We start from the raw sequence: 12,831 nt of genomic DNA, 5'->3' as shown, positions 1-12,831 counted from the left end.
AGAAATATTAAATGCTATAGAAAGAAATGAATACACTGTGGGAATATTCCTTGATCTGAAAAAAGCATTTGACACCATTGGCCATAAATTATTATTAGCAAATTTAGAAAGATATGGTATTAGAGGGGTGGCACATGACTGGTTAAGTAGTTATTTGGAAGACAGATATTAGTATGTACATATAAACAACTCACATTCAAAACTTTTCAGGGTAACTTGTGGGGTTCCACAAGGTTCAGTGCTTGCTCTGTTGCTGTTCATTTTGTATATAAATGATATATGTATGGTTTCTCAGACATTAAAATGTATATTATTTGCTGATGATACAACTATATTTTGTAGTGGGGAACATCTGAAATAATTTTTGGATACAGTGGAGAAAGAACTAAAAATTATAAAGATATGGTTTGATACTAACAAATTATCACTGAATCCAAGTAAAACTAAATTCATAATATTTGGAAACCGTGTACCAAACTCATATAGTAAACAGAATAAATGATGTTGAAATTGATAAGGTATCTGAAACAAAATGGTTAAGATTGGTAATTGATAAGAAATAAAGCTGGTAACCACATATAAATTATGTCAAAGCAAAAAATGTCAATATCTATTGCAGTACTGTACAAAGTACAATATTTCTGAAATCAGGAATCCTTGTGTACATTATACTGTTCACTTATAGTCCCATACATGACTTACTGTGTAGAGGTATGGGGAAAATGCATACAAAACAAATACACTCAATTTTTCTACTCCAAAAGAATGCCATACGAATTGTAAATAAGACAGGTTATTATGAGACAACCAATCCACTATTTATTCAATTAAACACTTTAAAATTCAGAGATTTCATAGATTTTACAATAATACATACTATGTATAAAGTAAAAAATGGACAAAGTATCGAAAGATTGTTTAAAATGAGAGAAAGTCAACATGATTTGAGAGGAACATGTATATTTCAAGAACAAAGGATAAGAACAAATGTAAAAAAATCATTGTATTTCAGTCAGAGGGGTGAATCTATGGAACAGTTGTAGTGAGAATTTAAAAACATGCACCACACTTAACAAATTTTAAAAATTATTTGAAAATAATTTAATGAACAAATGTAAAATACATGATTTATAAAGAATGGCAGTAAAGTAAATAAATACTTGGAATTGAATTTTGTATTAAAAGATTATGAAAGTTTTTGTTTTGATGTGATGATCGACGCCAAATATGTTTTGTATAAGTAAGAGGGGTAGGTGTAATAAGCTGTAGCTTCAGCCTACACCCTTTCGGTCTGTTTTAAAGATTTTTATTATTTAATTTTGATTTATGAAATCATCATTGAAAATTATGCTTTTTCTTATTTTTGTACTGACCAAATTCTATAACTACATTTCACATTATTGCTGCCAATGAATTCGAGTTGTCAGGATGGACTTCTGTGCTCAGTTTGACCAAACACAATTTGAGCAAAAACTGCTTCAGAACATAAAATGCAGGTGTACATACATTCTGAAAACATAATCAATAAATCAATCAGTAACAGTCAATCATCATTACAGTGAGCCCGTTTCTGACACGTGGCAAATGCTCTGTAACGAGGAGAGGGTCTTGCCCTCTCTGTGTCTTTTGCCCTTTGGTTTTGATTCACTTTGTCTCATTCTGTATGGTAAACGTGAACCTGTTGGTTGGTGCAAAGCACAATGTTAGAATTGTATTTCCATATGTAAAGCAGTGTGTTTATTCCTTTTAGTAACACAGCTCCACTGGGAGGGCCCCTGCCTGTGGAGGGGGGCCTGTGACCACTTCCCAGGGAGAGTTTAACCTGCCTGTGAAACCGGAGAGGAAGTGTAAGGACTGAGTGTTAATGTTGTCGCAGAGTTTCAGACATCTGTTAGCTATTAATAACAAATCATTACTGAGCTTCAAGTAAACCTACAACACAGAACAGTACAGCACAGGAACAGGCCCTTAAGCCCATGATGACTGTGACAACCACAACACCAAATTAATCTAAACCAAACTATCTGCACAGAATCCATATCCCTCCATATCCTGAATGGTCATGTGCTTTTTCAAATGTATCTCAACTGTACTATCATGCTGATTCACCACCACTCCTGCCAGTGCATTCCAGGCACCTATTACTGTGTGTAGAAAATACATCTCACAAATCTCCTTAAACTGTTACATCCCTCAGCTTAAATTTCTGTCCTTATGGATATGACATTTTTCCCTGGGAAAATGACTCTAACTATCAACCTTATCAATGACTTTCATACTTTTATAAGCCGCCATCAGGTTGCCTCTCAGCCTACGCTCCAGAGTAAACAGCCAAAGATTGTTCAACACACACAGGGCCAGTGAAGTGCTACTGGGACTGAGATAGAATCTTTGGTCTGGTCTCTTGTTCCCTGAAGTGTGGAAAATTGAAGGCCAGTGTAATTGGGGAGTTTAAAAACATTCAAGAATGGCACAGAAGAATAACACAAAGAATCTGTTACTTCAGGATATACAGGGCATTGGAAATATGAAACTCGCCCTGGGAAGTGGTCAAGATTGGGGAGATGGGGTGGGGGGGTATCAGTTGAAACTTCAAAATTAATAGAATTTTATTTGAGTTCAATTATTAAAATATGTGGAACCAAGGTGGGTAAATGGAGATCAAACTCAGGTCAGCTCAAGTGGGAATGGACTGGAGGGCTGAACAACCTCCTTCTGACACTCAGTGCATGGGATAAATTTGAACAGAATCTCTTTGTGCAGCTGTTGATTTACCAGAAACACATTTTATATTTTCATTCTTGACAGGTGGATGAAACTGGGCAGAGACATAGGGGATATTTCCTTCTCAGCTTCCTGTCGGAGATGTGGCTTGACTTAATCTAAACAGGGGACATTCCAGAGGAAATAGGCTTACAATAAAGAACAAGCTCGCTGCTCAAGGCAGGGAAATACTTTTTATACCAATAAATAATTCTTGTATTATTGAAAAGAGGATAGACTTATGGGACTGAAAGTCTGAAGGGAGAAGACATCTAAGCAAATATGGAGACATCTGTCCTCTGGGAAGTAACAATATAAAGCTGACTTGAACCAAACTTAAATATTGAGTTCAATGGAAATAAACCAGAGATTGGCTTCGGTTATTTACGCTGCAATCAGGAAATTTGTGCTCTGGCCCAATGCCATTATACTGATGGTTCCAACTAAACTGTTCCAGTACAGATACAACACTGACATCTGCACAAGAATGGGAAAAATTGCCCAATATGTCCATTCTCAAAATACAGGACAAATCTAATTAAACAATAATGGCCCAATTCATCTACACAGTCTTCAGTAAAGTGAAGGGAGCCATAGTTGACAGTATTAGAAAGAGGCACTTACTCACCGAATAACCTCAACATCAGTGACTAGTTTAGGTTTTGCTGGGACCACTTGGTTCTTCACTGATCAATCTTGTTGTCTTAACTGTTGCTATCAATTCCTCTGGTACCACATTCCAGGTACCGACCACAATTAGGCCTTATAAATCTCACTTAATCTTTTTCCGTCTCACCTGAAACCTCTGCCCTCTAGCATTTAAAGTTTCTACTCTGGGACAAGGTCTGTGACTATCTATGCTCCTCATAAATTTACATACTTCTGTCAGTCTATCCCACAATCTCCAACACTCCAGCAAAAACAGTCCAAGTTTATCCACCCTCACCTTACAGGAAATATGCTCCAATCCAAACAACACTTGAGTGAATCTACTCTTTACCCTCTCCAAAGCACCCGCATCATTCCTGTAAAGCAATGACTTGAACTTTAAACATGAAATTAGCAAACAAACACAAGCTGGACAATTTTGGAAGGGATCCTGTATGATCAGATAATTCGGCAGAGGTTCTCCCCGTGGATGCTATCAAAAGCCTTTTCAAAGTCCATGAAATTTATGTACAGTTGTCTCTGCCACTCTGTACACTGCTCTATGATGTTACACAGCATGAAGAGCCAGTTGACAGAGCCTCTATTCTTCCTGAAGCCAGCTTGTTCCTTCTTCAATCACACATCTACAGCATCTATAATCCATTGGACAAGGACTTTGGTGAGACAAAAGTGTGATGCCACACCAGTTGTTGCAATCACTTAGTACTCCTTTCTTGGAGATCCTAACTTCCTTTGTCCAGTCCTTGGGCACTTGTCCCCATTCCCAGATTATAGTAAACAGTGGTTGCAGGGTGACTGCTGAAACTTTTGGTTCAGTTTTGTCAAGTCAAGTCAAGTCAAGTTTATTGTCATTTCAAAAATAAACTGCTGGTACAGTACACAATAAAAATGAAACAACGTTCCTCCAGGACCCTGGTGCTACATGAAACAACACAAAACTACACTAGACTATGAGAGACAGCACAAGGCTACACTAGACTACGTAAAACAACATAAAAACTGCACTAGACTATCGACCTGCACAGGACTACATAAAGTGCACAAAACAGTGCAGGGCAGTGCAATAATTAATAAACAAGACAATAGGCAGAGTAGAGGACAAATTACAATATAATAATAAATGATGTAAACGTCAGTCTAGACTCTGATTATTGAGGAGTCTGATGGCTTGAGGGAAGAAACTGTTGCACAGTCTGGTTGTGAGAGCCCAAGTGCTTCGGTACCTTTTGCCAGATGACAGGAGAGAGAAGAGTTTGTATGAGGGGTGCGTGGGGTCTTTCACAATGCTGTTAGCTTTGCAGTTGTAGTGTGTGATGTGAATGTCTGTAATAGTGGGAAGAGAGACCCCAATGATCTTCTCAGCTGACCTCACTATCCGCTGCAGGGTCTTGCGATCCGAGATGGTGCAATTCCTGAACCAGACAGTGATGCAGCTGCTCAGGACGCTCTCAATCCAACCCCTGTAGAATGTGATGAGGATGGGGGGTGTGGTAGATGGACTTTCCTCAGCCTTTGCAAAAAGTAGAGATGCTGCTGGGCTTTCTTGGCTACAGAGCTGGTGTTGCGGGATCAGGTGAAATTCTCCACCAGGTGAACACCAAGAAATTTGGTGCTCTTAACAATCTCAATGGGGGAGCCATCAATGTTCGGTCACACCGAGCTCTCCTGAAGTCAACAACAATCTCTTTTGTTTTGTTCACATTCAGAGACAGGTTGTTGGCTCTGCACCAGTCCATTAGCCGCTGAACATTTTATGTTCATTTCAGTATGCTGACTCATTGTTCTTGCTGATGAGACTCACTACAGTCGTGTCATCAGTGAACTTGATGATGTGATTCAAGCTGAGTATTGCTGCACAGTCGTGGGTCAGCAAAGTGAATAGCAGTGGACTGAGCACACAGTCCTGGAGGTCCTTTGCTCAGTGTGATGGTTTTGGAAATGCTGCTCCCGATCTGGACTGACAGAGGTCTCCCAGTCCAGGAAGTCTAGGATCCAGTTGCAGAGGGAGGTGTTCAGGCTCTGTAGGCTCAGCTTTCCGATCAGTTTCTGAGGAATGATTGTGTTGAATGCTGAACTGAAGTCTATGAACAGCATTTGAATGTATTTGTATTTTTTGTCCAGGTGGGTGAGGGCCAGGTAGAGGGTGCTGGCATTGGCATTGTCTGCTGAGTGGTTGGGACAATACACGACCTGCAGGGGGTCCAGTGAGAGGGGCAGCAGGGTCTTTATGTGCCTCATGATGAACCTCTCGAAACAATTGATGATGATGGATGTGAGAGCAAAGTGACGGTAGTTGTTGAGGCAGGACACTGAGGACTTCTTCGGCACGGGGATGATGGTCTGCACATCCTCTGAGCACTCGCCAGGAATATTGTCTGGCCCAGCAGCCTTCCGTGGGTTGACCTGCACAGAGTTTTCCTGACATCGGCCACGGTGAGACACAGCACCTGTCCACTGGGAGGAGGAGTGGTCTTCCTTGCCACCACATCATTTTCCGCTTCGAAACCAGCACAGAAGTTGTTCAGCACATCTGGAAGGGAGGCATCACCAGCACAGGAGGTGATGTTGTCCTGTAGTTGGTGATGTCCTGATGCGCCGCGTGTTGCCACTGTCCTGGAAGTGGCTGTGGATTCGCCAGGTGTGTGCATGCTTTGCCTCTCTGATGGCCCGGGACAGTTTGGCCCTTGCTGTTGTTAGGGCTGTCTCGTCGCTTGCTCTGAAGGTGGAGTCATGGGTCCTCAGCAGCGCACGCACCTCTGCCGTCATCCGTGGCTTCTGGTTAGCGCGTGTAGTGACGGTCTTGGACACAGTGACATCATCAATGCACTTGCTGATGTAGCTGGTCAATGATGCTGTGTACTCCTCTAAGTTGGTAGAGTCGCCATCGGTGGCAGCCTCCCTGAACATGTGCCAGTCAGTGTGCTCAAAGCAGTCTTGAAGAGCAGAGATGGCTCCTGCTGGCCAGGTTTTCACCTGCTTCAGAACTGGTCTGGAGCATCTGATGAGCAGTCTGTATGCTGGGATTAGCATAACAGAGATGTGGGCTGAGTAACCGAGGTGGGGGCAGGGCTGGGCCCGGTACGCATCAGGAATGTTTGTATAAACAAGGCCCAACGCGTTCTCCCCTCTCGCTGCAAAGTTCAGCTTTCAAATTGTCCTGTTCTGATGCTTTGCTGTTTCTTATTGACTTAATCGCAGTAACAATCTCTTCTTTCTTAGGTGGATCTGCATTGATATCATGCTCCTCTGCATCTACTCAGTAAATCTCTGAAATACCCTGTCCATCGTGCTTCATGCTCTTGTCTAAAGCAGACCATTCTTACCTCTCATGGGGCTACTGCATCTGGCTTGGAAGTTTCCGGATACAAACTTTGAAAGGTCTCTTTAAAGATCCTATTGTATCCACCTCCACCACAGTTACTGGCAGCCCATTCTACGCACTCACCACTCTCTGTGTAAAATACCTACCCTGATATCTCCTCTGTACCTACTCCCCAGCACCTGAAATCTATGTCATCTTGCGGCAACCATTTCAGCCCTGGGAAAAAGCCTCTGACTCTCCACACAATCAATGCCTCTCATCATCTTATACACCTCTATTAGGTCACCTCTCATCCTCCGTCGCTCCAAGGAGAAAAGGCTGAGTTCACTCAACCTGTTTTCATAAGGCATGCTCCCCAATCCAGGCAACATCCTTGGAAATCTCCTCTGCACCCTTTCTATGGCTTCAACATCTTCCTGTAGTGAGGTTACCAGAACTGAGCACAATACTCCAAGTGGTGTCTGACCAAGGTCCTATATAGCTGCAACATTACCTCTTGGCTCCTAAATTCAATTCCATGATTGACGAAGGCCAGTGCACCACATGCTTTCTTAACCGCAGAGTCAACCTGTGCAGCTGCTTTGAGCATCCTATGGACTCGGGCCCCAAGATCCCTCTGATCCTCCACACTGCAAAGAGTCTTACCATTAATACTATATTCTGCCATCATATTTGTCCTACCAAAATGATCCACTTCATACTTATCTGGGTTGAACTCCATCTGCCAATTCTCAGGCCAGTTTTGCATCCTATCAATGTCCCGTTGTAACCTCTGACAGCCCTCCACACTATCCACAACACCTCCAACCTTTGTGTCATCAGCAGACTTACTAATCCATCCCTCCACTTTCTCATCCAGGTCATTTATAAAAATCATGAAGAGAAGGGGTCCCAGAACAGATCCCTGAGGCACACCACTGGTCACCGATCTCCATGCAGAATATGACCCGTCTACAATCACTCTTTGCCTTCTATGGGCAAGCCAGTTCTTGGTCCACAAAGCAATGTCCCCTTGGATCCCTCGCCTCCTTACTTTTCTCAATAAGCCTTGCATGTGTTACCTTATCAAATGCCTTGCTGAAATCCATACTGTTCTTCCTTCATCAATGTGTTTAGTCAGATCCTCAAAAAAATTCATTCAGGCTCATTTGACACGACCTGCCCTCGACAAAACCATGCTCACTATTCGTAATCTTATTATACCTCTCCAACTGTTCATAAGTCCTGCCTCTCTGGATTTTTTAAATTTTCATTTATTTTCACAGTTGATATACGATTCTAATACCTTTGATTATTCAAGTTAAGATTCATACAAGTAGAGAGTTTGTCTTTACAATTTTGAACACTTTCTTCTTAATTTTCCATTTTTCTTCTAAGGCTGTCCAATTTCCTACTGTATCCACTCTTTGTTTTCCTTTCCAGCTCTGTAATGTAGACAAGCCTCACTGATCTCCTTGAACATTGATGCCAGCTGATTCCACATTGTGTTGATCTTGTCTATTGACAGATATTTTCCTCAAGGACTCAGAAACACCAGTCTGTGCTCAGATGTCCCGCTTTTAGACAGGAACCTGGCACTGAAATTCATGCTGTCAAGTCTGACAGTGTCACAGTCTGGTCCATGGACTCCTCATTCCAGTTATTTCCTTTTCCCCGTGTTCCGTTGGGAGCCTTGATTAAGGCACCTGATCTGCATTTCAAAACCGGGAGCTTAAAAGGATCCAGGGACAGCTATTCAGTGCTGGACCATCACCAGAAGCCAGTCCAGTGATTCACACTCCAGGCTGCTGAGAAGTCTGTACAATCACCGGAGCCGCCAAGAATCATGAACTCTAAGTTGCTTCCGTTCCTGGGGCTGCTTAGTGAATTCAGTCGTTTTCGTACCCAGCTGAGATGCTGGTCATCTTGCTGCAACTCCGAGTCGGGATGCAAATCCTGTAGGTTTCATGCCAGGCTGAGAATTGCTCACCGTAGCCCTATGTGGTATGCATGCTCCGAGCCGCTGGGAATAAGGGATCGTCTGCCGAGCCCGAGTCTCCTCAAGTTCCCAGCCCGAGTCGAGTCAAGTTCCAAGCCCGAGTCAAGTTCCTGGGGTCGACTCGAGAGCCGGCCGTCCAGCTGTGTGTTGCAGGCCGTTTTTCCGCCACTCCAAGCCTAGATGCTTATGGACTGTCATTCAGTTGTTCTGGCTCTTCATTGTCCAAGTCCTTCCAACTGAGTAGATCTAGCCATTTGCCACTACTCCGAGTTGGGTTTCTATCTCTTCCTTGACCTAGTCCTTCCAGCTGAGTAGATCCGGCGGTTTGCCGTTACTTCGAGTTGGGTTTCTATCTCTTCCTTGTCCTAGTCCTTCCAGCTGAGTAGGTTCGTCTGTTTGCCACTACTCCGAGTTGGGTATTCTGTCTCCTCGTTGCCCAAGTCCTAGTCAAAGTCCAGGCTCCTGGTGCTAGTTCCAGTTCCAGGCTCCAAGCTGTGTTCCATTTCCAGGCTCTGAGTCCCAGCCAAGTTCCAAGTCAAGATCTGAATTCCAAGTCCAAGTCAAGATCCGAGTTCCGAGTCCGAGTCCGAGTCCACGGTTTACTGGTTTGTTATCCAACGTTTAAGTCCATGTTGACAGTTTTGTCCTCGCTCCCTGGCCTTCCTAGTAACCACTGCTTATACTACCTCAGTGTCTGTGTCCTGCACTTGGGTCTGCTCCCAACGCCCACTTGTAACGGAAAGTTAAAATTACTGATCAGTCAGTGTATATTCCAACCAGGGATCCCTGTTTAACATTGTGGATTGGGTGCAGTCAGAAGATTGTGTGGTAACTCTTTTTTGTTGCTTAATACATTTTCCTACACAGACCAGTCTTTCTCAGACCGTCACTAAGGAGGATATTTGCCCATAACTGAGCGATATCTGTGAAATGACTGGTGTCTCTCATCGTCCCTCGCTAGGATTCTGTGTTTTTCATTTTACACAAACTGTTTATCGCTGAAATTGATGAATCGAGCAGAATGTGACAGATCTTTAATCCGGATCTGGTCCCTGCCGCTGACCTGCCGCCTGTTGCAGAGACAAACATCTTTTGGGGAATTGAAATCGCTGCTGTGGGCGGGGACAGGAAGCTGCGCCTCTGATTTCAGTGTGTGAGAGCCTGTTCAAACCGCGGCTCCCTCTCTCACTCACAGCCCACATCCCTATTTAAACAGCGCTCAATGCGGCTCCGGACAAAGCCGGCCTGAGCTGAAGCCGCCGATCTCAACAGTGTCCAAGTCCGGCTCAGTATTCAGGGCGATGGGGGTCGCTCCTTATCTCTGTCTCCTCCTGTCTTGTCTGGCAGGTGGGTGTCCCGCGGCTTGTCGCCCACCCGGGACCGGCTGTTTCTCGGATGCTTTGTGAACCTCTGCCCGTGGAACATTTTATTAATTTCTGTTCTTTTTTATTGACAGGCGTGCGGTCCGAGATCGTACTGAGACAGCCAAGGTCAGCGGTGGTAAAGCTTGGTCAGTCTCACAGACTGACCTGTGCGGTCAGAGGGTTCGATATCAGCAGCTGCTACATGTACTGGGTGAGACAGGTTCCCGGGAAAGAGAGGGAGCGGTTGGTATCGTATTATAGTGAAAGTTACAAGTATTACGCGCCTGGAGTCCAGAGCCGGTTCACCGCTTCCAAGGACAGCAACAACTTTTATCTGCAAATGAACAGCCTGAGAGTGGACGACACGGCCACCTATTACTGTGTGAAGGGCTGCTATTACGAGAAGTGGGATACTATACGGCAGTACAGTGCAGGGTATTGTGATAGTACTGTACTAGGGATTGGGTACGATAGCGGTCTTTATTACTGGGGAGGAGGAACCTCGCTGGTGACTTCAGGTAAGACCAACTTCTCAATTGTATCTTCACGCACTAGAATTTTATTTATTGACGGTTTTGGCGAACTGAAATCAGTGAGATATTTAGAGCGAGTACATGAATCTCCCCGAACCGGCGGGTTTCTCCAGAGCCCAGTAACAGTACAAGGGTACATACCGCACCCCACCAGTGAACTGTCCACAGACCGGGAACAGGCTCAGGGGAATGGGGTCGGATCTTGTCACCAGACTGTGTCTTGACACCGGCCGGTTGTGCTGAGTGAGCTCAGTGTTTGGTTCAAGTCTGGCTTCTGATCCTCAGCACCAACTGAAGCCACGTTCAGGGGCTGAGCGTTTCAGTGCAGTTGAACTCGTTCCCTGTCAGTGACAACAATGGATCTGTTCCGTGTCAAGTTATTGGGATCGGGTTTTACTGTCGGCTGCTTTCATGTTGAAGGTAATGGGATTGAGACATAATCTGAGGGAATGGTTACACATGTATGATCTGGTTGATGGCTCAATGTAATGTCCGGCCTGAGGTCCGTCCCGGGATGCAGCAAAAGTATCGGCGATATCCCAGGATTAATTGATGGGATTAAGGTTTTAGTTTTATTCCCTGATGGGTGAGGAGGATGGGTATGGTGGGGAAGAATTTTGGAGTGAGAAGGCAGTGGGGAAGTGGTGCAGGAAAGGTAAGGCAGGGAATTGAAATCACAATTCCTTTACACATTCCGGGCAGCCTTGCATTGGTGGGTGGGGGGAGAGAGAGTGAGTGGTGCATGTGGGGTGGGGAGGGAAGCGTTCAAGTCAATAATGTGTAATAGGCGAGCATTTAAGGGAAGGTTTGTTGATGAACGTTTGTGATCTGGAACACACCGCCTGAATGATGGTGGTGGCCAATAGTGAGTGTAGAGAGGGAACAGGAGATCCGCCTTTTGTAGGGATACAGGGAAGAGCAGAGAGACCAATGGGTTTATTGGGTTTGCTCAGCTAAAGGAAAGCACAGACAATATCGGATGAATGGCCTCACTCTCTGCTCTGTCATTCAATGGAATCAGTATTTATCTTGTAAATCTGGGAAATTCTTCCTCAAAGGGATTCCAACAATCACCCAAGGGTACACAGAGCATGAGTTAAATGCAGATTCCAGCTCCCATGTCCTGTCCTGGCAGCCGCAGATTAGATACAAAGATCCTTCTGCACTGTCCCATCCCTCCCAGGGCGGAGGCAGCAGAGGTTAGACACAGAGTGAAGCTTCCCCCCAATCTGTCCCATCACACGCTCACGGGACACGAGTTGAACTTCACTTTTCAAATGAACTGCTTATTCTCAGTTCACAGACAGAGCAACTGCTCTAATTTCTTGCCCTTTTCCATCCCTCGACTGGGTTTGTTTAACATGTGTTTTCCTGCATTAACCAGTGTTGACGGTGATTCAGTAAAAGTGGTTGCGAGATAAAGTGCTGACATTTACAGACACCTTTCATGGTGTCCCCGAGCTCTTCACAGGCAATGAAGTAGTGTCATGTTCCGGATCGGTTCCCCTTTGAATTTAGTTAGATTGCGATCCGGACCATTGACTCCTTGTTCCCGTCTAATTCCGCTTCACGCGTCCCTTGAGCTCGGCAATCAAGGTAATCTCCCCACGACTTCAGCCGTTCGGTGCTAGAGCGTTAAAGAATCCTTTACGACAAGTCAGAGTGATCCAGCCCGCATCGGAGAACCAGCAATTTGCCTCCGTCGGGCAGGTCCGCCCGGACTGCCCCTTCCTACCCGTTGCCGCCGTCGGGCAGGTCCGCCCGGACTGACGCTGCCCGGCGGGGATTCCCACTTTCTACCCATTGCTCCCCCTGTCCGAGTCCAAGATCCACGGCGATCCTAGTAACTAGTCCCCTAGTCTAAGGTTCGTGTTCCTCTTTGTCCTCGATTTTCCGATCTTCTGTGTAGCGAGTTATAAATGTGTTTTATTATACCCAAGAAAGAAGTGTTTGTGGCCTGCTTGTGGGTCCTTCCCCAGCACCCTTGTCCCCACGGCTTGACAGGTAGTTTCTAAGTCCAGCCCTGTTGTGGAGTCGGGAATGTGGAGCCACTCTGCACACAGCAGAATCCACAAACTGCAAGGGGACAGTCTGTTCTGGTGATGTTATTGAAGGAGAAATATTGTCCAGGACACCGTGGACACAGTGATCCAATGGACAGGCACAAGGTTGGATTCGGAGTGATGGGAAACAGGGCAGTAC

At 44.9% G+C, this 12,831-nt stretch overlaps 1 protein-coding gene and 1 long non-coding RNA gene across 2 annotated transcripts in view; one reads left to right on the top strand and one right to left on the bottom strand.

Annotated features, from left to right (window-relative positions):
- Positions 1-1,086: 1,086 nt before the first annotated feature.
- LOC132381350 (uncharacterized) overlaps positions 1,087-12,831 on the bottom strand; it is a 116,502-nt gene continuing 104,757 nt past the window's right edge. The window contains exon 4 of the long non-coding RNA XR_009508012.1: positions 1,087-1,678. This is a non-coding gene — a long non-coding RNA (uncharacterized LOC132381350). The remainder of the gene's footprint in view (positions 1,679-12,831) is intronic.
- LOC132381345 (uncharacterized) overlaps positions 9,988-12,831 on the top strand; it is a 67,908-nt gene continuing 65,064 nt past the window's right edge. Inside the window, 2 exon segments of the mRNA XM_059950717.1 lie at positions 9,988-10,079; positions 10,189-10,614. Coding sequence (XP_059806700.1) covers positions 10,034-10,079; positions 10,189-10,614 — 472 coding nt within the window. The 5' untranslated portion in view covers positions 9,988-10,033.

This window comes from Hypanus sabinus, chromosome 26, assembly GCF_030144855.1.
Source record: "Hypanus sabinus isolate sHypSab1 chromosome 26, sHypSab1.hap1, whole genome shotgun sequence".
Taxonomy (NCBI): domain Eukaryota; kingdom Metazoa; phylum Chordata; class Chondrichthyes; order Myliobatiformes; family Dasyatidae; genus Hypanus; species Hypanus sabinus.
Note: the sequence above shows the minus strand (reverse complement) of the source record. Positions and strands in the feature narration are given on the sequence as shown.